This window comes from Nerophis ophidion, linkage group LG21 (genome assembly GCF_033978795.1).
Source record: "Nerophis ophidion isolate RoL-2023_Sa linkage group LG21, RoL_Noph_v1.0, whole genome shotgun sequence".
Taxonomy (NCBI): Eukaryota; Metazoa; Chordata; class Actinopteri; order Syngnathiformes; family Syngnathidae; genus Nerophis; species Nerophis ophidion.
The window spans coordinates 10,549,163-10,574,942 of NC_084631.1; the positions used below are offsets into that span (position 1 = coordinate 10,549,163).

General features: G+C 41.7%; 1 protein-coding gene across 1 annotated transcript in view; it reads left to right on the forward strand.

Annotated features, from left to right (window-relative positions):
* The window catches only part of LOC133540249 (B-cell receptor CD22-like), a 64,183-nt gene that overhangs the window by 23,325 nt on the left and 15,078 nt on the right, over window positions 1–25,780 (forward strand). The window contains exons 6-11 of the mRNA XM_061882841.1: window positions 998–1,258; window positions 1,370–1,639; window positions 10,149–10,421; window positions 10,617–10,698; window positions 15,144–15,278; window positions 23,329–23,440. Coding sequence (XP_061738825.1) covers window positions 998–1,258; window positions 1,370–1,639; window positions 10,149–10,421; window positions 10,617–10,698; window positions 15,144–15,278; window positions 23,329–23,440 — 1,133 coding nt within the window. The remainder of the gene's footprint in view (window positions 1–997; window positions 1,259–1,369; window positions 1,640–10,148; window positions 10,422–10,616; window positions 10,699–15,143; window positions 15,279–23,328; window positions 23,441–25,780) is intronic.

Genomic DNA, 25,780 nt, shown 5'->3' on the forward strand with positions numbered 1-25,780 from the left:
ATATATAAATGAGGTAGATCCCCTCGAGTTGGTCAATTGAAAAGTAGCTCGCCTGCAGAAAAAGTGTGGGCACCCCTGCCTTAGATGGTGAAATCCTTAAAATCCTTGCAATAACTCGTTGAGAAATGTTGTTCTTAAACTGTTCGACAATTTGCTCACGCATTTGTTCACAAACTGGTGACCCTCGCCCCATCCTTGTTTGTGAATGACTGAGCATTTCATGGAAGCTGCTTTTATACCCAATTATGGCACCGATCTGTGTTTGATGAGCAATCCTCAACTTTCTCAGTCTCCTTTTCCCACTCATGCATACTTTTTTGAAACATGTTGCAGGCATCAAATTCCAAACGAGCTAATATTTGCAAAAAAATAACAATGCTTTCCAGTTTGAACGTTGACTGTCTTGTCCATAGGTTGAAAAGGATTTGCAAACATTGTATTTGTTTTTTATTTATAATTTACACAACATGCCAACTTCACTGGTTTTGTGTTTTGTACATTCAAACGATTTCATATCAAAACTGTTTCCACCTTTCCTTGTACATTCCACTCGCATTTAAACGAGCATTCTTCAATATTCAAACCATTCCTACTGTGCATTCAAACACATTTTTTACAATACGACATTCTTTCTGCATTTCAGTTCATGAATTAGTGAAGTGAATTATATTTTTTATAGCGCTTTACATAGTGAAACCCAATATCTAAGTTACATATAAACCAGTGTGGGTGGCACCGGGAGCAGGTGGGTAAAGTGTCTTGCCCAAGGACACGACGGCAGTGACTAGGATGGCGGAAGCGGGAATCGAACCTGCAACCTTCAACTTGCTGGCACGGCCACTCTACCAACCGAGCTATGCCGCCCCATCTCATCTCCAGCATTGGGCATTCACACAGAATTCCTACCGGAATTGTATTTTCTAGTAGTATTGGATGTCAAATGTAGCTAATGATGTTTCCAAAGATTGTTTTCATTACCTGGGTTCATTTTATCCAGACCCTCCAAGCAAACCCACGCTGTCCATGGATGCTGTAGTCCGTGAAGGACAACTGCTCTCAATCAATTGCTCCGTGGAAAGCTTCCCGTCATCCGACTTGAAACTGTACAGAAGGCCTCATCGGTCGCCTGTACACAGCACTCGAGAAAACAAGCTGTTCGTCCAATTCAACGTGACGTCATCCGACGCCGGTGACTACACGTGTGAGGCCAGAAACTCCGAAGGAACCTCGAGCACACGGCGACCTTTGGATGTCGGATGTTAGTCATTCCCATCCGACACAATCCCATTTTGTTTCATCCATTACTTCGATGTAGTTTATTGAATGAGCAGAGATACTCCTGTCTTGTCCTTTCTTTGCCCAACCACAGATGCTCCCAAAGATGTGACAGTGAAAGCTCTACCGGACCGTACGGTCAATGAAAACCTGACATTGAATCTACAGTGCAAAACCACGTCCCACCCGGCCGTCACCTCTGTGACCTGGTGGAGGGTGATTGATGGGAAGGTTGAAGCCTTGGCGAAGACGGAGACATTCACCATAAAGTCCGTCACGCCCTCTGACAGCGGACTGTACTACTGCTCGGCCACCAATGACATCGGGACGGGAAGTTCGCCTCAAGTTCAAATCATGGTCAAGTGTAAGTCTAATGTTGACATTTAAAGGTCCTTGATATTTGTATTAATATAAACACAGGTGGGCCAAACCGCATTTTGCGGCCTCACCACATCCCAATTTCTGGGGTATTTTTTAAGCATATTCCACTGAGTGGCACAGGGGTTAGTGCGTGTGCCTCACAATTTGAAGGTCCTGGGTTTGATCCTGGGCTCGGGATCTTTCTGTGTGGAGTTTGCATGTTCTCCCCGTGACTGCGTGGGTTCCCTCCGGGTACTCCGGTTTCCTCCCACCTCCAAAGACATGCACCTGGGGATAGGTTGATAGGCAACACTAAATTGATCCTAGTGTGTGAATGTGAGAGTGAATGTTGTTTTTCTATCTGTGGTGGCCCTGCGATTAGGTGGCGACTTGTCCAGGATGTACCCCGCCTTCCACCCTAAAGGAGCTCAGATAGGCTCCAGCACCCCACGCGATCCCGAAAGGGACACGCGGTAGGAAATGGATGGATTTTTGGGCCTAAATTAAGCATAACAATGGCTAATTAACCAAAAACTATTATCAACAATACAGTAGTATTAAACCAAACCAATCAGAGCGTGTTGTTCTGTATCACAACCACTGTTTGGGTCAGCCTCAGACAGCATGACTGTATTCGAAGGTGACTAGAGGGTGTTATTTCAAGTCTACAGGGCTCTGATTATGTTGAAAAATGTATTTGGAAGGTGGTGACCCAGCAGGTACAAGACATTGAAAGAACGTTGAGAACTTAATGAATTAGATCCTGATGTTGAGCAACTCAAGCATAGCGTTGAAACAACATGCTTTTCAACGACTTTTAATCAATGTTGGGTTCTGACCTTGGTTTGACCTTTGAAATCTGGCCATTTCCCGACCAATTTTCAACAACACAAACACAACGTTGAAACAAAATGCTTTTTGACAACGTTTATTCAATGTCAAGTTGTGACGTTGATTTGATCATTCAATTTGAATCATTTTATCAACCTATATTTTACAACACAAACACATTGTGAAACAACATGCTTTTTGACGACATTTATTCAATGTCGGGTTGTGACATTGATTTGACCATTGAAATTTGGTCATTTTCCCAGCCAATATTCTACAACACAAATACAACGTTAAAACAGCATGCTTTTTGATGATGTTTATTCAATGTCAGGTTGTGACATTGACTTGACCATTGAAATTTGGTCATTTCCCAACCGACAACATGGATCCATCGTTGGGCATCAACATTGTCTCAATGTACAAATTTAACTATTTTGCAACGTTGTTTAAAACTCAGTGTTCAACGACATGCATGTATAATCAATCAATCAATCAATGTTTATTTATATAGCCCCAAATCACAAATGTCTCAAAGGACTGCACAAATCATTACGACTACGAAATCCTCGGAAGAACCCACAAAAAGGGCAAGGAAAACTCACACCCAGTGGGCAGGGAGAATTCACATCCAGTGGGACGCCAGTGACAATGCTCACTATGACAAACCTTGGAGAGGACCTCAGATGTGGGCGAACCCCCCACCCCCCTCTAGGGGACCGAAAGCAATGGATGTCGAGGGGGTCTAACATGATACTGTGAAAGTTCAATCCATAGTGGCTCCAACACAGCCGCGAGAGTTCAGTTCAAAGCGGATCCAAGACAGCAACGAGAGTCCCGTCCACAGGAAACCATCCCAAGCGGATGCGGATCAGCAGCGTAGAGATGTCCCTAACCGATACACAGGCGAGTGGTCCATCCTGGGTCTCGACTCTGAAAAGCCAGTACTTCATCCATGGTCATCGGACCGGACCCCCTCCACAAGGGAGGGGGGGACATAGGAGAAAAAAGAAAAGTAGCGGCAGATCAACTGGTCTAAAAAGGAGGTCTATTTAAAGGCTAGAGTATACAGATGAGTTTTAAACTGAGACTTAAATGCTTCTACTGTGGTAGCATCTTGAACTGTTACCGGGAGGGCATTCCAGAGTACTGGAGCCCGAACGGAAAAAGCTCTATAGCCCGCAGACTTTTCTGGGGCTTTAGGAATCACTAATAAGCCGGACTCTTTTGAACGCAGATTTCTTGCCGGGACATATGGTACAATACAATCGGCAAGATAGGATGGAGCTAGACTGTGTAGTATTTTATACGTAAGTAGTAAAGTACAGGCATAATATGATCAAACTTTCTTGTTCTCTCTTTCTTGTATCAATGGGAATAGTTTTTTTTTCCGATGTTCTTGTGATGGAAATATTAGATTTGTGATTAATGACCCAGAAATTTATTTATGACGGTCATTTCCAGAACCATAGGTTGATTGGCAACACTAATTGAACCCTGGTGTGTGAAAGTGAGTGTGACTGTTGTCTGTCTATATGTGTTGGCCCTGCGAGGGTGTACCCCGCTTTCTGCCTGAATGCAGCTGAGCTAGCCTCCAGCGACCCCTTGCGACCCCGAAAGGGATAAGCAGTAGAAAATGGATGGATGGATGGATTGATTTCCAGAACCTATCAAAAGTATATAATATACAATAAATACATTAATATATATTAGAAGTGTAAAAATTAATTGCGATTCTTTTTTGTAACGATTCTTAATCGATTAAAAATAATCCGAAGTCTTTTTTTTTTTTTCACCCCAATCTGTCTTGTCCAGACACTCAGACAAATCATATTGTTGATGTAGATTATCTATATCTGCTGTACAGTTACCTCAGAAATTAGAAGTGTTGGATACTTCTCCTGTTGCCTTATTTGTATTGGACTTTATTAAATGTTTGGGTAGGGTTTTATTAAACAAAACCATTTTTTTCTTTTAAGTAGTATAGGAATGTATCAAATCTGTTAATTTAATGAAGGAATGTAGTTCATCATAGAATTGGCCTCTGATTGTATTAAAAAGGTGTTGATTTTGAATTGAGAATTGTTTTGAATGGAGAATGGATTCTGAATGTAATTTTTACTCCCAATAATTTAATTTAATCAAATCATGTGATGTCCAAAGATTCACAGAGGGGCGTCGCCAGACATATTTCAGTTGGGCACGTGCCCCACTGTTGATCTGCAGTGCCCCAGTAAAAATTTCACCAATAAAAACAAAGAAGTCTACATAACATAGACAACAGCGCACATACTACTTAGTATGGTAATTGATTGCTACTGTATTCACTCCACTAACAATGAGCACATGGCTAATTAATATGGTAATTTATTCACGTGTGGATCGAGACTTCGGTTGAGAGAGAGAGAGAGAGAGAGAGAGAGAGAGAGAGAGAGAGAGAGAGAGGGGGGGGGGGGCTGCGAATCACTGCTTGAGGCAGGTAACGTTAGCCAACAACAATTAGAAAATTACATTATTTTGATTTTGATTTGACTCAAACTGTAACTCCTAGATGGATATCAGAAAGTTATTCGCCCGCAGCTGGGAAGAAGAAGCGAGGAATGAGAGATGTAAGTGAAGTCCTAGCTAGCTAGGCAACATCATTGTCTTAAGTTGATGCTAAGTTAGCTAACGTTATTCCTTGTATCAAGACAAATATATTCATTTGCTGTACGAGCTGTCGGGGGAATTTCCAAAGAACAATAAACATAATGTTGGTTATTGTCTGTTGGTTCTGCATCAATGATGATTTGGAGTAAGCATGTGTGAGTTGAGTGCTTCTCAAATGGTTTATCTTCAGGAAGAAAAACATTTTTCCATATCATCAAGTCGTGAGCCAATTTTTAAATCATTCAAGTTTATTTCACAGAAAAATAGCACAGTAGACTTGTCTTGTTAATCGGTGTGACTTTGACTAAAATAATCTTGTTTTGTCACCAACAAAATGGCTACAGCTAAAGCATCTGGTTTTGTTTCCAGAAAAAATAGTAACATTTCTGTATTTGTTTTCAGAAAGATGGCTGAAAATATCGGGTTTTATTGCCTCATTTAGATTTTTTAAAAATATATTTTCATGTCGGTCCTGAGTCCTCTTCCAACTTGTTAGTCGGTTTCCCTTTTGCTAAAATACTCACTAATAGTCACTAGAAAAAAGGCTAAAATAATCTGGTTTTGTTGCCACAATTTGATTTTTTTCTCCCTAAACTTATTTTTTTTCATGCACACATCTGACTGTGACTCACTGAAAATGACACACAATCCACTTTTATGTCACGACCCAGCAGTTGGGAACCACTGGTCAACTGTATAACAGTTACTGTAATATTTCCATGTTTGTCCAGAGTGATTGACCACTTTGCAAAAATGAAAACGAGACGTTACAGTTTACTTCTCAGAAAATGATTCCCTGAACAGACACACAACAGTTGTTCATTTATTCTACAACTGTGGCTTTATTGTTTTGTGTATATTTTACAGTTTTGTGTATCTGAAATAGGATTAGCCACATTGCCATAAATGGAAATTAAATAATATAAAAGAACCCAGAGATGTAGGGGTGCTTTATTTTTTGTTTTACTTTTGTAGATGTTACATTTGCAGATGATTACTGCAATATATATTTCGAAAAGAATGATTGCTCTTCCTTTTTGCTTTTACCAGTAGCAGTTCAGAAGTCTGGAGTAAAAAAGTGCACAAGTAGGTCAAATGCATGAGTTAATTTCAGGTGGTTAATCAAAGATCCATACAACATAATCTGATATAATTTCATAGTTTAATCCATACAACATAATCTGATATGATTTCATAGTTTAAAGCACTATTTATGTATTTTTTATGATAAATAAGTGCTAAAAATGTTTTTGCTTGCGCGCTTTGCATGCTCACATGAATTATTTGTGCCCCAGGTGTGCCCTAGTACAGTATTAGGTCTAGTGACGCCTCTGGATTCACATCCCTAATATATAAAAATATTACAATATAATAATGTCACACATTATGCAATAGAAAATGGACGAATGGATGGAGTATCGTGGTACTACACTAATATTGGTTTTCCGTACAACCCTATTCCGTAATGTAGGGAAAATGTAACTGTGTTCAGTTAGTGTTGAGCTGCAAGGAGGCAAGAATTAGAAAGTATAAATGGACAAGGAAAAGTGTGCATTATGGAAAGTCCAGGTCCAAAGCCATGGCAAGTCGTTCGGTCGACAACACAAGGCTCGTTTCATCCATGATCGCCGTGAGACATCATCAGTGCAGCAAATGCCTTCAGAGAGGTGGAGCTTCACGTCCGTGTCTAGATCCGAGTTTAGTTTGACTTGATAAAATAAAATGTAGTATTTTTTCCGTAAGAGGGGCTACAAGCTCTGCGGAAAGGAAAGACATCGGGCAGGACGTCTGAGTCACTTTTTTATCGGCTACTTCCACGTCATCAATGGAATGGAATGATCTTTATTGTCATTGCACAAGGACAACAACAAAACGCTGATGCGTCGCCATTTACGGCGTCCTTCAAAGAAAAAAGGTAGACGCTGGGGGATGATGAGTAAAAAAAGTCAATTTCAGACTGGGCTCCTATTGGGGGAGGGCCCAGTTTGGAATGAGAAAAAAAATTGATAGCAAAGCACGTATACTGTACATGTTACGACATACAACTTGAGACTTGCAATGAAAGCATAAGGGGGCGGGCACCCGGCTCGAAGAAACCAGTTTTAATTTTCCAACATACCATGTGGGATGAAGTGGTGGCAAGGCCGTGGGGGTGGGGGTAGGGGTGTGTGTGTGCATACCGTATTTCCTTGAATCGCCGCCAGGTATATAGTAGGCACCTTTCTAGAATGACTGCCAAGTCAAACTCATTTCGCGAAATAATTAGCGCATGCTTAGCATTACCGCCGGCTCAGGATTAATGCCGGGTCAAACTCGTTTCGCAAAATATTATTTTGATTAGCCCATGTGTAGAATTTCCGCCGGGTCAAACTCGTTTCGCAAAATAATTAGCATATGCCTAGAATTTCCGCCGGGTCAAACTCGTCACGTCACGAGTGACACTTCACCTGTCATCATTTTGAAAATGGAGGAGGCTGATGTCAATAATTTGATATCGCATAAAGGGAAGAAGATTAAGAGCTATTCAGTAGGATTTAAGATCCAATCGATTGAATATGCTAAAAAAAACAATAAGCAGCTATGTTTTATTAATATACCGTAGCTGCGTGTGTCAAATATGAGTCATGAAATGACTCCCGCCTCCTGGTGGTAGAGGGCGCTAGTGATCTTTCTTGCGACTACTCGGCTGCAGAAGAAGTGACAACAAGCAGCAAGAGTGAGCAGCGATCGTTTATTTTTTTCCTCTCGCTTGCACTTTTAACATGGAGGATTACATATCTAAAATAAAACAGTTTTCTAAACTGGACTGCAGGAGGTAATAAAGGAAGATCTCCATCGAGACAGAGAGACTTTTAAAACTGAAGAAAGATAAGGAAAACTTCTATAAACAATTTATCGATGCTTTTGATCAGAAGGAAGGGCGCATGGACTTCATATATAAGTAAAGGTAAGACCATAATAACGCTTTTTTTTAATGAAATGTGCCTTTCATGATGGTATCCTTACATCACACTCAAGTTTTTAAGCGCAGGCCTAAATTTACCGCACGCCTTTGGTAAGCGCCAGAATGAGAAGAGGTTTTAAATTAATTAATGCCCCGGCGGCAATTCAAGGAAATACGGTATGCCCATTGTCCAGGGGTCTCTCTCTGTCTCTCTGCAGGCATTACGAGCAAAGTTCAACTCCAAGGTGTTGTTGAAGGAAGGAGGGATGTCAGAGCGGCTATCACTGTGTAGTCCTTCGGGGGAGGTTTTCAAAACAGCCTTCGCGTGTTGTAACCAGCGTCAAGGCCATTTGAGGGAGTCGAATCTTACAAACCCCGTTTCCATATGAGTTGGGAAATTTTGTTAGATGTAAATATAAACGGAAAACAAAGATATGCAAATCATTTTCAACCCATATTCAGTTGAATATGCTACAAAGACAACATATTTGATGTTCAAACTGATAAACACTTTTTTTATTTGCAAATAATCATAATAATTATAGAATTTGATGCCAGCAACACGTGACAAAAAAGTCGGGAAAGGTGGCAATACATTCTGATAACGTTGAAGAATTCTCATCAAACACTTATTTGAACATCCCACAGATGTGCATGCTAATTGGGAACAGGTGGGTGCCATGATTGGGTATAAAAGCAGCTTCCGTGAAATGCTCAGTCATTCACAAACAATGATTCGGAAATGGACACCGCTTTGTGAACAAATGCGTGAGCTAATTTTCAGAACAGCTTAAGAACTACATTTCTCAACGGGCTATTGCAAGGAATTTCTCCATCTACGGTCCGTAATACCATCAAAAGGCTCAGAGAATCTGGAAAAATCACTGCACGTAAGCGATAATATAACGGACCTTCGTTCCCTCAGGCGGTACTCCATCAAAAAGCGACATCAGTGTGTAAAGGATATCACCACATGGGCTCAGGAACGCTTCAGAAAACCACTGTCAGTAACTAGAGTTTGTCGCAACATCTGTAAGTGCAAGTTAAAACTACTATGCAAAGCCAAAGCCATTTATCAACGACACCCAGAAACGCCACCGGCTTCGCTGGGCCTGAGCTCGGCTAAGATGGACTGCTGCAAAGTGGAAAAGTGTTCTGTGGTCTGACGAGTCCACATTTCAAATTGTTTTTTGGAAACGGTGAACGTTATGTGCTCCGGACCAAAGAGGAAAAGAACCATCAGGATTGTTCTAGGTGCAAAGTTGAAAAGCCAGCATCTGTGAGGGTATGGGGGTGTATTAGTGCCCAAGGCATGGGTAACTTACACACCTGTGAAGGCACCATTAATGCTGAAAGGTACATACAGGTTTTGGAGCAACATATGTTGTCATCCAAGCAACGTTATCATGGACGCCCCTGCTTATTTCAGCAAGACAATGCCAAGTCACTTGTTACAACAGCGTGGCTTCATAGTAAAAGTAGTGCGGGTACTAGACTGGGTTGCCTGTAGTCCAGACCTGTCCCCCATTGAAAATGTGTGCCGCATTATGAAGCCTACCACAATGAAGACGCCGGACTGTTGAACAACTTAAGCTGTACATAAAACAAGAATAGGAAAGAATTCCACCTGAAAAGCTTCAGAAATGTGTCTCCTTAGTTCCCAAAAGTGTATTGAGTGTTGTTAAAATAAAAGGTGATGTAACACAGTGGTGAACATGCCCTTTCCCAACTACTTTGGCACGTGTTGCAGCCATGAAATTTTAAGTTAATTATTATTTGCAAAATAAATAAAGTTTGAGTTTCAGCATCAAATATCTTGTCTTTGTAGTGCATTCAATTGAATATGGGTTGAAAAGGATTTGCAAGTCATTGTATTCCGTTTATATTTACCTCCAACACAATTTCCCAACTCATATGGAAACGGGGTTTGTAGATAAGGATTGTTGGTTTCCAAGCCAGCAGACATTTAAATGATTTGTCTGAACAACGTATGTCTGTAGTATTGAAGCCTATGAGCGTTGCTTGCTTAGACTAGGGGGTGTCAAGGTGTAACAAAAATGCCAATCATTTGTCACTCCTTGTTCCCCAGACGCTCCAAAGGACACACGGATAACCCAAGCGGCGGAACAGCAGCTCTCAGACGGGATGAGTTCTGTGACACTGAGCTGCAGCAGTCACAGTTTCCCACCAATCAAACAATATTTCTGGTACAAAAAGACGGAGGGCAGCGACGGAGCCGACAAAGAAGTGTCCGACTCCCAGAACTTCACGGTCCTGTCGGACCAGCCGGGCATCTACTACTGCGTGGCCCAAAACGACATTGATGAAAGGAAGTCGGAAGATGTGAGGGTGTTTCTTGACAGTAAGTGACGTCACAAGCTACTGCTACTCCACACCAAACTCTTCCATTTTCAAATGGTTCCACAAAGTTGGAAGCAAAATGCTTTGCCAAGCTGAATGTTTAAGTTTCCTGGACAACTTGAAATAATAAAAAAATGTTTGAAGATAATAAAATATATAGTAAATAAAATAAACTACATATTTCTTCTCACCACAGGGACCTTGATGAGGGCCCTGATTTTCCTTATCCGTCTTCTTTGTTTCGTCTTGATTCTGGTTTTCATCTTCTTCATCTTCAGGTAAGAAAGTCATCTTTTTTAACTCAGAAAAATACAAATTGTTGTTTCTGTCTCAACATTTAGGGCCTGACTTACAACGATCCAAATACCACGCGCGAAACAGTGTGTGCAATCAATAGAATAGCATGTACTATTAGTGAGCTTGTCGCCTGCGATTTACTAAGACTGCGTGTGCAATTGAAAAGTGATGCAGGGCCGGTAAATTTTAAATGAGGATTTTGCGTGCACCATATATGGGGCATCACCATGGAGACACTCATTTACTGCACATTCACGTTATGTTCCAACCTGTGGTGTTTTGCTATGTTTTCAAACAAGCAAGTTAAAAGTTAAAGTATCAATGATTGTCACACACACACTAGGTGTGGTGAAATGTGTCCTCTGCATTTGACCCATCCCCTTGGTCACCCCTGGGAAGTGAGGGGAGCAGTGGGCAGCAGCTGTGCCGTGCCCGGGAATCCTTTTTGGTGATTTAAACCCCAATTCCAACTTTTGATGCTGAGTGCCAAGCAGGGAGGTAATGGGTCCCATTTTTATAGTCTTTGGTATGACTCGGCCGAGGTCACAACATACCGATCTCTGGGCAGACACTCTAACCCAGGGGTGGGTATTACGTCGATAGCGATCGACTGGTCGAGCTCGGAGGGTGTGTCAGTCGATCTCAAGCCAGGCATTAAAAAATAGACATAAAAATGAGCAATCATCAATCATACTAAGACTTCACTTTTGTCAGTTGTTTGACATTCTCGGCACCCGAGGATCTTGTGAGATGACGCTGGCTGCTGCGAGCTCATATTTAAGAAAAAAATCACTAACAGGGCGGACGCAGAGAAACACATTTTATTTCTAGAGACTCCGTACCTACTGTCAAAACTCTAAAGACCGACTGCACAGTTCCTGTCTTCACCATAAAAGACCTGTTTCATCCTGCCTGTGCTAACAAAATAAGAGTCTCAGAAAGCTAGCGTGCACAAGCTAGCAAGCTACGGAGTTTGATGCCAATGTGTTTCTCCCCCGCCCTCAGCGACCGCTTTCTCACTTGCTTGCCCACCCGCACTCTCACTGACGTCACTCACCTGCTGCCAGACATTAAAGGGCCACACACACATGCTACTCTCATAACAAAGTGTTTAAAAACGAGTATGCAAGTTGGACAAATGAGATGCCAAATCCAACCACTTTCATGTGGTATTGGACAGAAAGGAGGACTTTTTTTTTCCTCCATTTGAAAATGCGGACGTTATCAGCACCACTGTCTAATTCCAATCAATGCAAGTCATCAGAATCAAATACACCAACTTATATTCTTGTCTTCATGAAAGAAAGGAATCTATGTGTGTTAAACATGCTCGTATTATCATTAAACACAATTAACTTGTTAACAAAAATGTCTCTTTCATAAATAAATAAATATAAATTATAAATAGGAATGAGGTAGATCTCCTCGACTTGGTCAATTGAAAAGTAGCTCGCCTGCAGAAAAAGTGTGAGCGTCCCTGCTCTAACCACTAGGCCACTGAGTAGGTAGTGAGCAAGCGACATGTACCACTTTTTATGGACATTTAGATAGTAAGCAGTCGTGCAGTGCATCCACAATGAAAGCACTTTATTTTTCACAGCTGAAGTTGCGCTTATTGGAAAGAAAGCTGCACTCAGTCCTCTCAAGACGCAATACATGCATCCCTAAAGACGTTTTTTTTCACATTAGAAATATTTTAATAATATATATTCCATTTACAAAAAAAAAGTAATTAAATAAAATACTAAAAAACACCAAAACGCATTAATTGAATTTGTATTAATCAGTCCCCTTCAGTTCGCTAGCAGCTAAAAATGTTTTAAAACAATGTCGCTGAATAGACATCCATCCATCTTCTTCCGCTTATCCGAGGGGCAGCAGGCTAAACAGGGAAGCCCAGACTTCCCTCTCCATTTCGTCCAGCCGGGAGAAATAGTCTTCCCAACGTGTCCTGGGTCTTCCCCGTAGCCTCCCACCAGTTAGACATGCCCGAAACACCTCTCGAGGGAGGTGTTTGGGTGGGATCTTGACCAGATGCCAAAACCACCCTCATCTGACTCCTCTCGATGTGGAGGAACAGCGGCTTTACTTTGAGGTCCTCCCGGATGGCAGAGCTTCTCACCCTATCTCTAAAGGGAGAGCCCCGCCACCCGGCGGAGGAAACTCATTTCGGCCGCTTGTACCCGTGATCTTGTCCTTATGGTCATAACCCAAGGCTCATGACTATAGGTGAGGATGGGAACGTAGATCGACTGGTAAATTGAGAGCTTTATCTTCCGGCTCAGCTCCTTCTTCACCACAACGGATCGATACAGCGTCCGCATTACTGAAGACGCCGCACCGTTTCGCCTGTCGACCTCACAATCCACTATTCCCTCACTCATGAACAAGACTCCTCCACTTGGGGAAAGATCTTCTCCCCAACCCGGAGATGGCACTCCACCCTTTTCCGGGCGAGAACCATAGACTCGGACTTAGAGGTGCTGATTCCCATCCCAGTCGCTTTACACTCGGCTGCGAACCAATCCAATATTGGTATCGTACAGGAAGTGAAAAAGTATTATCGGGACACCCTTGTCCTACTCCTATTTTACCCTTGTTGATCGATAAATCAATCAATTAATCAATCAATCAATCAATCAAAGTTGACTTATATAGCCCTAAATCACTAGTGTCTCAAAGGGCTGCACAAGCCACAACAACATCCTCGGCTCAGATCCCACATCAGGGCAAAAAAAACCTCAACCCAATGGGATGACAACAAGAAACTTTGATCCATGTCCCTAAACAAACCGCAATCCAACTGAGCTCTATAACCTGAAAGGGTTAGAGTACTGAACCCTCATACCCAACGCTCACCTTTGCCCATAGTTATTAATCTAGCTCTATTCTACAACCAGACGCTAATCATACCCTAACCCTTAGACCCTAAAACAGAATTCTGTCTCTAATTGCGACTCCGCCTTAACCCAAATACACCCACCAAACCCCTAACTATTTACCACAAGCTACCCGCAACTCACCTCAATTTTATATATATATATATATATATATATATATATATATATATATATATATATATATATATATATATACCAGGGGTCGGCCACCCACGGCTCTTTGATCACTCTGATGTGGCTCAGCTGCATACTTGCCGACTCCCCCGAATTTTCCGAGAGGCTTCCAGATTTCAATGCCTTTCCCAGGATAAGCTATTTCCGATTTTCACCCTGACAACAATATAGAAGGCGTGCCGTGATAGCAACGCCTTTAACGTCCTCTGAACCATGTCGTCCTCTGAAACATTTCATCGCCCCCGCTTTTACATCATGCTATTAGTGTGCCGACCTCTCAACCATGTAATCACACCCGCTTTTACCCAGGGCTATCTGCGTGCCGGCCGGTCACAGGTAGTATGTGGTCTTAGTTAATACACGTCAGTGACTGCATGGCATACTTACTCAACAGCCATACAGGTCACACTGAGGGTTGTGATATAAACAACATTAACACTTTTACTAATATGCGCCACACTGTGAACCCACACCAAACAAGATTGACAAACACGTTTTGGGAGAACATTCGCACTCTAACACAACATAAACACAAAAGAACAAATACCCAGAATCCCATGCATCCCTAACTATTCCGGGCTAAATTATACACTCCCGCTACCAAAGCCCGCCCACCTCAACCGACGAATGGAGAGGGCGGTGGGGGTGTCAGCGGGGTGCATAATGTAGCCCAGAATTCTGGGTATTTGTTCTGTTGTGTTTATGTTGTGTTACGGTTAGGATGTTCTCCCGAAATGTGTGTGTTTGTCATTCTTGTTTGGTGTGGGTTCACAATGTGGCGCATATTAGCAAGAGTGTTAAATTTGTTCTTACGGCCACCCTCAGTGTGACCTGTATGGCTGTTGAACAAATATGCCTTGCAGTCTCGTACGTGTGTCTGCAGAAGCCACATACAACATGTGACTGGGCTGGCAAGCTAATTGTACTGGTTTTAGACGGCGCTATCGGTAGTGACACTACAGCATGCCCTTATTATTATTATCTGGGTGAAAATAAGCTGATGTTTGAAAGAATAGTCACTCTGAAATTCTGTAGTCTCCCGGAAAGATTGGGAGGGTTGGCAAGTGTGATGCTGTCAAGGTGCATTCATACAAAAGTCGCGGGCCGCACTGACATGAAATTTTCATATTAAATTGCGGGCCGCGTGTCTGAGACCCCTGGTTTATACATAGCACAAAGCAAAAAAAAAACTCTGTATGCAGTGTTATTTCATTATAAATTTCAAAAGAGTTTTGTGGCCCCCATTGTTTTCTTTTTTTTGTGAAACGGGTCAAAATGGCTCTTTGAGTGGTAAAGGTTGCCGATCCCTGATATATGTATACGTATGTACACGTACACACTTGATTTTTCAGACACAGGAGGCAGAAAGCCATAGAACAGAACACTCCGCTCCAGATGAGTGTCCTTGCCAACAGGAGGACTGACAGTCCAGTGTTTGCAGGGAGTCATGTTGAGGTCCAGTCCTGTGCGTTGAGGACAAATTCCAGGTGAGCTAAATGAGTTGTTCACTCTCGTAACCTCCTCCGAAAAGTAGTCATGCATGGACTGAACACACATCTTGGGCTTGTTCTCACTGCAGGTCAATTCTGATGTTTTGACAGATTAGTGACCTGAGTTTTTCAGTAATACAATTCCACATTTATTCAAATCCACCCAGGCCTCTTTCGTGTGTGGATATAAGCAACTGCAGTCTGAACGATCAGGTCGTGTTTGTCCGACCAATATGATTAAAAAGCGCCATAATTCCGCAGCAAAATAGCTATTGCAAAATTAATAATTGAAAAATGAGCAGAAAACAGGTGAAAGTTCTATGTTATTTTAGGAAGTCATGCCAATGTTCCGCCTATCATAACTTGAACTATGGTGCAGCTTTCTGCGTGGATTGTTATCCCGAGATGCAAATGAACTGGACCGGACATGGCGTGAAGGTAAATACCGTATTTTTCGAAATATAAGCCGCTCCGGAGTGTAAGTCGCACCTGCCGAAAATGCATAATACAGAAGGAAAAAAAAAACATATAAGTCGCACTGGAGTATAAGTCGCATTTTTTGGAGATATTTATTTTATAAAACCCAACACCAAGAATAGACATTTGAAAGGCAATTTAAAATAATAAAGAATGCTGAACAACAGGCTGAATAAGTGTTCCTTATATGAGGCATAAATAACCAACTGAGAAGGTGCCTGGTATGTTAACATAACATATTATGGTAAGAGTCATTCAAATAACTATAACATATAGAACATGCTATACGTTTACCAAACAATCTGTCACTCCTAATCGCTAAATCCGATGAAATCTTATACGTCTAGTCTCTTACGTGAATGAGCTAAATTATATTATTTAATATTTTACGATAATTTGTTAATAATTTCACACATAAGTCGCTCCTGAGTGTAAGTCGCACCCCCGTCCAAACTATGAAAAAAAAACTGTCTCATACTCCGAAAAATACAGTACATGGTTTTTAATTTTTACTATAAAAAAGTGTTCAAACAAAAGTGGCACGCAGCAGAGGCACAAAACTTAAAAGCTGGAAACAAAACTAGCACTTTGACGTAAACTACGGGCATGCAACTAATGCACTAACTGTGGCATTAAAAAACAAAACTTACTTTCGGTGACGTGAGCGGGGCAGCATGGACTATGAAATTGCATGGAACAAGCGAGGTGAACTAATCATGACACAAAGTGATTTCGCCAGGACGACCAACTGAAAACGACAGGCTTAAATAGTCTCTGTGATTACAAACAGATGCGAAGGTCCAACACGTGAGACAGGTGAAACTAATAAGTTGACAAGGTGACTAAACAAGGGAGCGTAAAAACAGGAACTAATGGAGTCTTGAAGTAACAGACCATAACTAAACAAAACATGATCACAAGACATGACACCGCCACTGCTCGCCCACACGCTCTTGGTAGTAGACATCGAAACAAATGTCCCACAAACTGCGAAAGCCAAAATGTTTTAGCCCTCTTCCTTCTAAATCTTCGACACGCAATAATTACAACTTGACTCTGATTGCATAAAATGCTTGAAACTGCCACAAATGCGCCAGGACAAAGACCTACTCAAATTGTAGCCATATTTACTTCCGTAAACAGTGCAGTGTGATGTCATGACATCATGTCTGTATTCAGGTCAAATTGTGTTCACATTAGACATCGCATTTGTTTTGTAATGTGAACGATTCCATGAAACGCTCGGGTTTGACAAAAAAATTAAATCTGAATCCCCTGCAGTATGAACATTCCCATAGATAGATAGTACTTTATTTATTCCGTCAGGAGAGTTCCTTCAGGAAAATTAAAATTTTCAGCACAATCCCATTCAAGTTTAGACAAACATTACAGGGAGACAGAACAGGATCGCTGACGGGTCTGCCGGCTTCCAGCGCCCCTTACAAAAAAACCTTGAAGGTAGAAAAGCGCTATACAAGTACAACCCATTTATGAGATACAGGTAAACGGGGGGGGGGGGGGGGGGGGGGAATAGAAGATTAAAATAAAATAAAATAAAAATCGGTCTTAGTCTGGGCCCTGGAGAGGGGGTGCAGACTGAGGCCAAGGGAAAAAAACAACAACTCATAGCCATGGTACACAGCCCTCTTCCATGTGTGTAAGAGGGAAACATCAAACATCAAAGAACACAGAGGACATTAAAGCAGCAGATACAAGCAGACACTTCTACATACAGCTTTTGAATAAAAACTAAAAGAAACATATCCACTGTGGTGGCCTCTGTGGTGTTCCACGCCATCGTCCGCTGGGGTGGAGGGAGCATGGCCAGAGACAGGAGCAGACCCAACAAAGCAACCAAAACAGCAGACTCCACTCTCGGCCAGTGTCCAGTCCGCATGGATGAGCGAGGATACGTCCAAGGTGACTGAGGTGTCCGACACCTGCTCACCCAGCCAAGACACCACGAAGCCTCTCCGTCCCAGCGCTCAGTGCTAGCTCCGCAGCCCTGTCCCCTCATCCGCAGTCCCTCCAAACTCTGCAGTCCTGTCCCCTCATCCGCATCTCCGCCAGTCCCTCCAAACCGACTCCGGTGTGGCAGACACCCAGCAGCTGGTCTCTATGGCTAAAGGCTCCAGGAGGCAGATCCAGAAGTCCACAAAAAAAGCACCACAGAGGTCACGAAAGTGGCAGCCCTTGTCACACAGTCCCAAAGGGTCCCAGACCAAAAGGCAAAAAAATATAAAAAGACATGAAAACAAGAGGGAAACACAAAAGGATGACACAAGAGCACATAGCTCCTGCCAACAGCAGCCACTACAGCAGCGCCATACGCAGAACGAGGGATGTGTACTGTTCACATTAAACCAATACAGTATCAATTTTCTGTACCTGGGAATCAAAACCGGTACGCAACGGTACCAATTTTTGGTACTCTTGTGTGTGTTAGTAAATCACAATTGTTTTTGATGATAAAATCTCATTTTGTAGTTCAACATTGCAACGTTGTATCTTGTTTTATCATCGCATCTCTCAATTACAGTTGCACCTCTAAGACGTTAAAGGGCAGTGATGTATAGTTTATAGTGTGACTAGTCAGTTCAGTCTTTGCTGTCTAGTCTTTTGTTGCTCCCTAAAAAGTGCAGATTTTAGTTGTAGGTTTAATGAACAAATTTGAAAGGTCACAAAATCTCCAAGTAAAATTGCTAATGCTAATCCGGAGTATGTCAAAATTGTTATGTATTGCTAGTTTTGTCACCCTCTTCCGGATCTGAGGATGACGTGGTGGTGTGACTACATCAAATATACGCCGGCGAGGAATCGTTGAACAAAATATTTTTTTGGTCAAGCAAGCCTCGAATTAGGAACTGCAGTTTCCAGAAGAAGATTATGGGGCTACTGGTACTCTTACTTACTCTCTGCCAGGACAACCTTGTCAGGGAGTGGTGGTGACGAACCCCAAGATGCCGAAATGGCAGGCTTGGTACAGGAAAACATTATTTTAATGTCCAAAAATAGCAGGTAAAACGTGAACCAGGAGACAAGAAACAGGATACAGCAAACCGGAACAGGAATCAGGAACCAGGGAACAGCTAACAGCATACAGGAAAACAGCTAACAAGAGACGAGGAACCAGAGAGAACTGGAGACAGCAAGCAGTCCACAGCATAAAAAGGAATACTCCAGCACTGACTGGAGGGCGAGGCAGGTGTAAGTAGCCTGATTGGCAATTGCTACCAGGTGTGCCAGACTACCAATCAGGTAATAAAACACAAAGGAAAAACCAAAACATAACCAAACTGCCAGTGACAAGCCTGACAAACCTCTCCCTAAATACCTTTTACGTGAAGACTCATACTTTGTTCTTCTGGACTTAGTGCCAACCAATCTGGACAAACCTTAAGTTTATATGTACCAATTCTAAAAATATTTGTGCTTTGTCACTTTGATCCCTTGAGTCGGGTGACCTGTGACCCCTGATCTCTACACTTATCCAATTCTAAAAACATCTGTGCTTTGTCACTTTGATACCTTGAGTTGGGTGTCCTGTGACCCCTGATCCCTACACCTTTACAATTCTAACATCTGTGCTTTGTCACTTTGATCCCTTGAGTCGGGTGTCCTGTGACCCTGATCCCTACTCCTATCCAATTCTAAAAACATCTGTGCTTTGTCACTTTGATCCCTTGAGCCGGGTGACCTGTGACCCCTGATCCCTACTCCTATCCAATTCTAAAAACATCTGTGCTTTGTCGCTTTGATCCCTTGAGTCGGGTGACCTGTGATCCCCTGATCCCTACGCCTATCCAATTCCAAAAACATCTGTGCTTTGTTGCTTTGATCACTTGAGTCGGGTGACCTGTGACCCCTGATCCCTACACTTATCCAATTCTAAAAACATCTGTGCTTTGTCGCTTTGATCCCTTGAGTCGGGTGACCTGTGACCCCTGAGCCCTACACTTATCCAATTCTAAAAACATCTGTGCTTTGTCACTTTGATCCCTTGAGTCTAGTAGTGTCCTGTGACCCCTGATCCCCTACACCTATCCAATTCTAAAAACATCTTTGCTTTGTCAATTTGATCCCTTGAGTCGGGAGACCTGTGACCCCTGATCCCTAGTCCTATTCAATTCTAAAAACATCTGTGCTTTGTCACTTTGATCCTTCGAGTCGGGTGTCCTTTGACCCCTGATCCCCTACACCTATCCAATTCGAAAAACATCTGTGCTTTGTCACTTTGATCCCTTGTTTCTGGTGACCTGTGACCTCTGATCCCTACACTTATCCAATTCTAAAAACATCTGTGCTTGATCCCTTGAGTCGGGTGACCTGTGAATCCTGATCCCTACTCCTATCCAATTCTAAAAACATCAGTGCTTTGTCACTTTGATCCCTTGACTCAGGTGACCTGTAACCCCTGTTACCTACTCCTACCCAATTCTAAAAACATCTGTGCTTAAATAAATGATAAAAGGGTTGTACTTGTATAGCGCTTTTCTACCTTTCAAGGTACTCAAAGCGCTTTGACACTACTTCCACATTTACCCATTCACACACACATTCACACACTGATGGAGGGAGCTGCCATGCAAGGCGCCAACCAGCACCCATCAGATGTTTTTAGCGAAGTGTCTTGCTCAGGACACAACGGACGTGACGAGGTTGGTACTAGGTGGGATTTGAACCAGGGACCCTCAGGTTGCGCACGGCCACTCTGCCACTGCGCCACGCTGTCCCTTTGCTTAAGTCACTTTGATCCCTTGTTTCGGGTGACCTGTGACCCCTGATCCCTACACCTATCCAATTCTAAAAATATCTGTGATTTGTCACTTTGATTCCTTAATTTGGGTGTTCTGTGTCCCCTGATCCCTACTCCTATCTGTGAGGGCTCCTATCATCCTAAAATCCAAGTCCCGCATTCCTCTAAAGTCCCCAGTGCCCTTGGGCACTAGCAGGTCATCTCTTGATGTGCTGTGAATGACGTCCGGACCTGGAGCTACTCTGGGCTTCTTTCCTTAATGGAAGAATCTTTTAAAGAATTCTGTGACCTGGCTTCAATGCATGCTGGTCCACAATGTTATATGACATTTCGAAAGATACAATTTACAGATGCCACAATAGCAAAGCTTGCGTTTAAGAGCATCAAGCTTGGTCATTTTTGGAAAAGTAAAGCCTCACATGGAACATTTTTTTCTGAGTCAATTGCTTCGATGGCATTGAACAACAAAACCTCCAGCAGGGGTCACCAAACTTTTTGAAACCAAGAGCTACTTCTTGGGCACTGATTAATGCGAAGGGCTACCAGTATGATACACACTTAAAAAATTGCCAGAAATAGCCAATTTGCACAATTTACCTTTAATAAATAAATCTATATACCGGTGACAGCCAGAAATTTGTATTTCTGGCTGTCATTCTGTCATACATTTTTTTTTCCTTTTAAGGAAGGTTTATTGTAAATAATAAAAGATGAAAAAACACTTAATTGAAAGGTTTAAAATAGGACAAAACAGGAAAAAAAAAGAAAATTTAATTTTGAAACATAGTTCATCTTCAATTTCGACTCTTCAAAATTCAAAACTCAACCAAAAAAAAGAAGAGAAAAACTAGCTAATTCGAATCTCTAAAAAAATAATAATAATAATGTATGGAATATCATTAGTAAATTTTCCTGATTAAGATTAATTTTACAATTTTGATGACATGTTTTAAATAGGTTAAAATCTAATCTGCATTTTGTCTGAATATATAACAAATTGGACCAATTTATATATTTCTAACAAAGACAAATTATTATTTCTTCTAGATTTTCCAGAACAAAAATTTGATTCTAAAGATTTTCTAGATTTTCCAGAATTTTTGGGGGGGAATTTTAATCATAATAATTTTTCAAGAAATATTTCACAAATCTTCTCCGTCGAAAAAACAGAAACTAAAATGAAGATTTAAATTATTTATTATTCTTTACAATAAAAAATATAAATTTACTTGAACATTGATTTAAATTGTCAGGAAAGAAAAGGCAGGAATTTAAAAGGTAAAAGGTGAGTGTGATGTAAGCTTGGACCTTAAATCCTACTGAATAGCTCTTAATCTTCTTCCCTTTATGCGATTTCAAATTACCGTTATTGAAATCAGCCTCCTCCATTTTGAAATGATGACAGGGAAATGTCACAAGTTTGACCAGGCGGTAAGACTAAGTATTATTTTGCGAAGCGAGTTCGACCCAGCAGTAATTCAAGGCAGGCGCATATTATATGCTCTGTGGCAATTCAAGGAAATACGGTAAATGACCTTATTGTTATTGTTAATCGAGCGCTGTCAATGCTAATAATGCTGTTCAGTCGGAATGGGCACGGAATTTGGTCCTTTTTTTTTAGCACCGACCGCATCCTGCCGGTCCAACGGTGACATGTCACGGTACAAAGATGCAGTGATAAATGACTATTTTAAATTAAAATCATAGAAAAAGTGGGATTGATGACTGCGCATTTGATAAACTCACAGACTTGACTGCTAGCTCTTGTTGCGTTTCAATCAATCAATCAATCAATGTTTATTTATATAGCCCTAAATCACAAATGTCTCAAAGGACTGTACAAACCACTACGACTACGACATCCTCGGAAGAACCCACATAAGGGCAAGGAAAACTCACACCCAGTGGGCAGGGAGAACTCACACCCAGTGGGACGCCAGTGACAATGATGACTATGAGAACCTTGGAGAGGACCTCAAATGTGGGACCGAAAGCAATGAATGTCGAGCCGGTCTAACATGATACTGTGAAAGTTCAATCCGTAGTGACTCCAACACAGCCGCGAGAGTTCAGTTCAAAGCAGATCCAAGACAGCAGCGAGAGTCCCGTCCACAGGAAACCATTCCAAGTGGAGTCGGATCAGCAGCGTAGAGATGTCCCCAACCAATACACAGGCGAGCGGTCCATCCTGGGTCCCGACGAGCGGTCCAGTACTTCATCCATGGCCATCGGACCGGACCCCCTCCACAAGGGATGGGGAGACAGAGGAGAAAATGAAAAGAAGCGGCAGATCAACTGGTCTAAAAAGGAGGTCTATTTAAAGGCGAGAGTATACAAATTAGTTTTAAGGTGAGACTTAAATGCTTCTACTGAGGTAGCATCTCGAACTGTTACCGGGAGGGCATCACAGAGTACTGGAGCCCGGACGTAAAACGCTCTATAGCCCGCAGACTTTTTTTGGGCTTTAGGAATCACTAATAAGCCTGAGTCTTTTGAACGCAAATTTCTTGCCGGGACATATGGTACAATACAATCGGCAAGATAGGTTTGACCAGTTCTTCCAACACACACAAAAGTACCGAAAATTGGCGTCGTTGATTACCGGTACCCATTCCCAGGTACTGGATTGGTTCAATTTAGTTCCTGTACACACAAAAATGTATTTTCATCTGTAATGCTGACGTGTGGTTATGTTAGTATTTAGCATATAGATAACTTAGCTAGGTTGCTCGTGTATTTTGTTAGTGTTGTTCTTCTACCATAATTCTTTACATTTGTATTCTAATTGACACATTTTCCCCCCCTTGAAACCAGACTCACAAGTGGAAACCCTTGCAATTGTGCTGCGGGGCGACGTCATCATTGCATTTTGGGTCGGAATGCTTCTTTCCGCCATCTTGTGCTTGTTGCCGATGATCTGCTGCAGGTACGCTACTCGTGCTTCCTTCCTTCGCCTGTTGCACCCGAATATGACAAATGAGTCCATGTTTGAATCCGATTTAGCTGCAGACAAACTAAGAAAAACTCTTACCCGCTGGATTTGGAAATGGTGTCCCCACTGGAGGAACCAGAGGTATTCATTTATCTTGACTCCACGGTTTTTCAAATATTCAACTAAAAGTTCTTTTTAAATATGTTGACACTTTGAAGGTCTAAGTCAGGCGTGTCATGAGGTAATAAGGACTCTTACCCACAGGGAGATTGCATACATTTTAGTCGTTTGGCAATGTTGATGCTGTTGTTTTGTCACCATCTAGTGGACAAGATGAGTAATTGAAGTCAATGACCTTTAATTCTGCTCAGAATTCCAATGACTTATACGACCAATGCAATTCTTTGCCGCATTGACTTATATGATCCAATGCAAACAACCTTCCTTAGTCTTTTCTATACATATATACATATGTGTAAATATATATACATATATATATATATATGTATGTATGTGTATATATATATATATATATATATATATATATATATATATATATATATATATATATATATATATATGTGTATATATATATATATATATATATATATATGTATATATATATATATATATATATACGTATTATTATGCCTACCCTTCCCACATTCACTTTGTACATGTCAAAGAGGGGAAAAAAAGAATGAAACAAAAAAATCGATTTTGAGATGAAAAAAAAAACACAAGAAAGGAATCTCGAGTCTGTCAAAATCATACTACTTGATCACATGCATTGTAAAGCATGTAAATACATGCATTTACCAATACCAGGTTTTCCTGCAGTGCTTTTTTGTTAAAGTGGTCGCCTTAACAACAAAGGGCCAGGGCCTAAACTAAAGTCTTTTTTTTTTTTGTCCTGTCAGTACGTCTCTGCAGCACCCAGCATTGTCCCACTCACAGAACCATCTGATTGGTTACACGCAGAGCGCTAACAGCCAATCAGCAGTGCGTATTTAGAGCGCATGTAACAGCCAATCAGCAGTGACTATTCAGAGCGCATGGAGTCAGTGCGCTGTCAAGAGTTTCTGTCTCTGATAGTTGATATAATAATGTAACTGCATCATAAAGCCTACGTGAACTCCATAGTGTTCATGGATGAATAGTCTCTTCTATTGCTATTTTACTAATATTTTCAGCTATAGTTAAAAGTTAAAGTTAAAGTACCAATGATTGTCACACACACACTAGGTGTGGCTAAATGATTCTATAGATTTGACCCATCACCCTTGATCACCCCCTGGGAGGTGAGGGGAGCAGTGAGCAGCAGTGGTGGCCGGACCCGGGAATCATTTTTGGTGATTTAACCCCCAATTCCAACCCTTGATGCTACATTAGTTATTAGTAATGTAGCAGCCTAGTTTTGAATGGCAGGGTCCCTGCTATCACATGTTGATAAAAATACAACATTTACAGGGACGCCGTGGCGCAGTGGGAGAGTGGCTGTGCGCAACCCAAAGGTCCCTGGTTCAAATCCCACCTAGTACCAACCTCGTCACGTCCGTTGTGTCCTGAGCAAGACACTTCACCCTTGCTCCTGATGGGTGCTGGTTGGCGCCTTGCATGGGAGCTCCCTCCATCAGTGTGTGAATGTGTGTGTGAGTGGGTAAATGTGGAAGTAGTGTCAAAGCGCTTTGAGTACCTTGAAGGTAGAAAAGCGCTATACAAGAACAACCCATTTATCATTTCATAATAGAAATCAACTACAGGTTTCCCAAATGCTGTAGTAAATTAAGTATGATGAGTTGAGCATATGTCAGCATGTGGCCCCACTTTTAACTCTTTTTTTCCAAACGCTAATTGCAAACACTTATTTAAAGTAAGTCATTAATTTGAGTTAGTAATTATTTCGTCTTAGTAAGTCATTATTTACTAAGTCAAAATAATGACACACTTAGTATCTCAGGTAACTAGGATTGTTTTGTGTTTTGTTTTTAATTTACGAAAAAAATATCGAGATATATATCGTATATCGCAATTCAGCATACGAAGCGCAAAACACAACCACAATTTGTAGGCTTCTTTACGCGACAAAGCCGGCCTACTTCACCACAGTCTGTAGTCTATTGCGCCCCCCACCACCACCCCCCAAACGATGAGATGGATGCCCCCTTCCCCCTGGAGAGACACCACCTTAACTAACACATTTTCTGGGGGAAGCACTGCATAGATAACGTTTGTGTATGGAAAGGAATATACTCTTCACAAAGCCAAGGATAGCTCAGTGGTTAAGACTGCTGACTTGGATTGAGAGATACTGGGTTAGAACTCCACTCTACT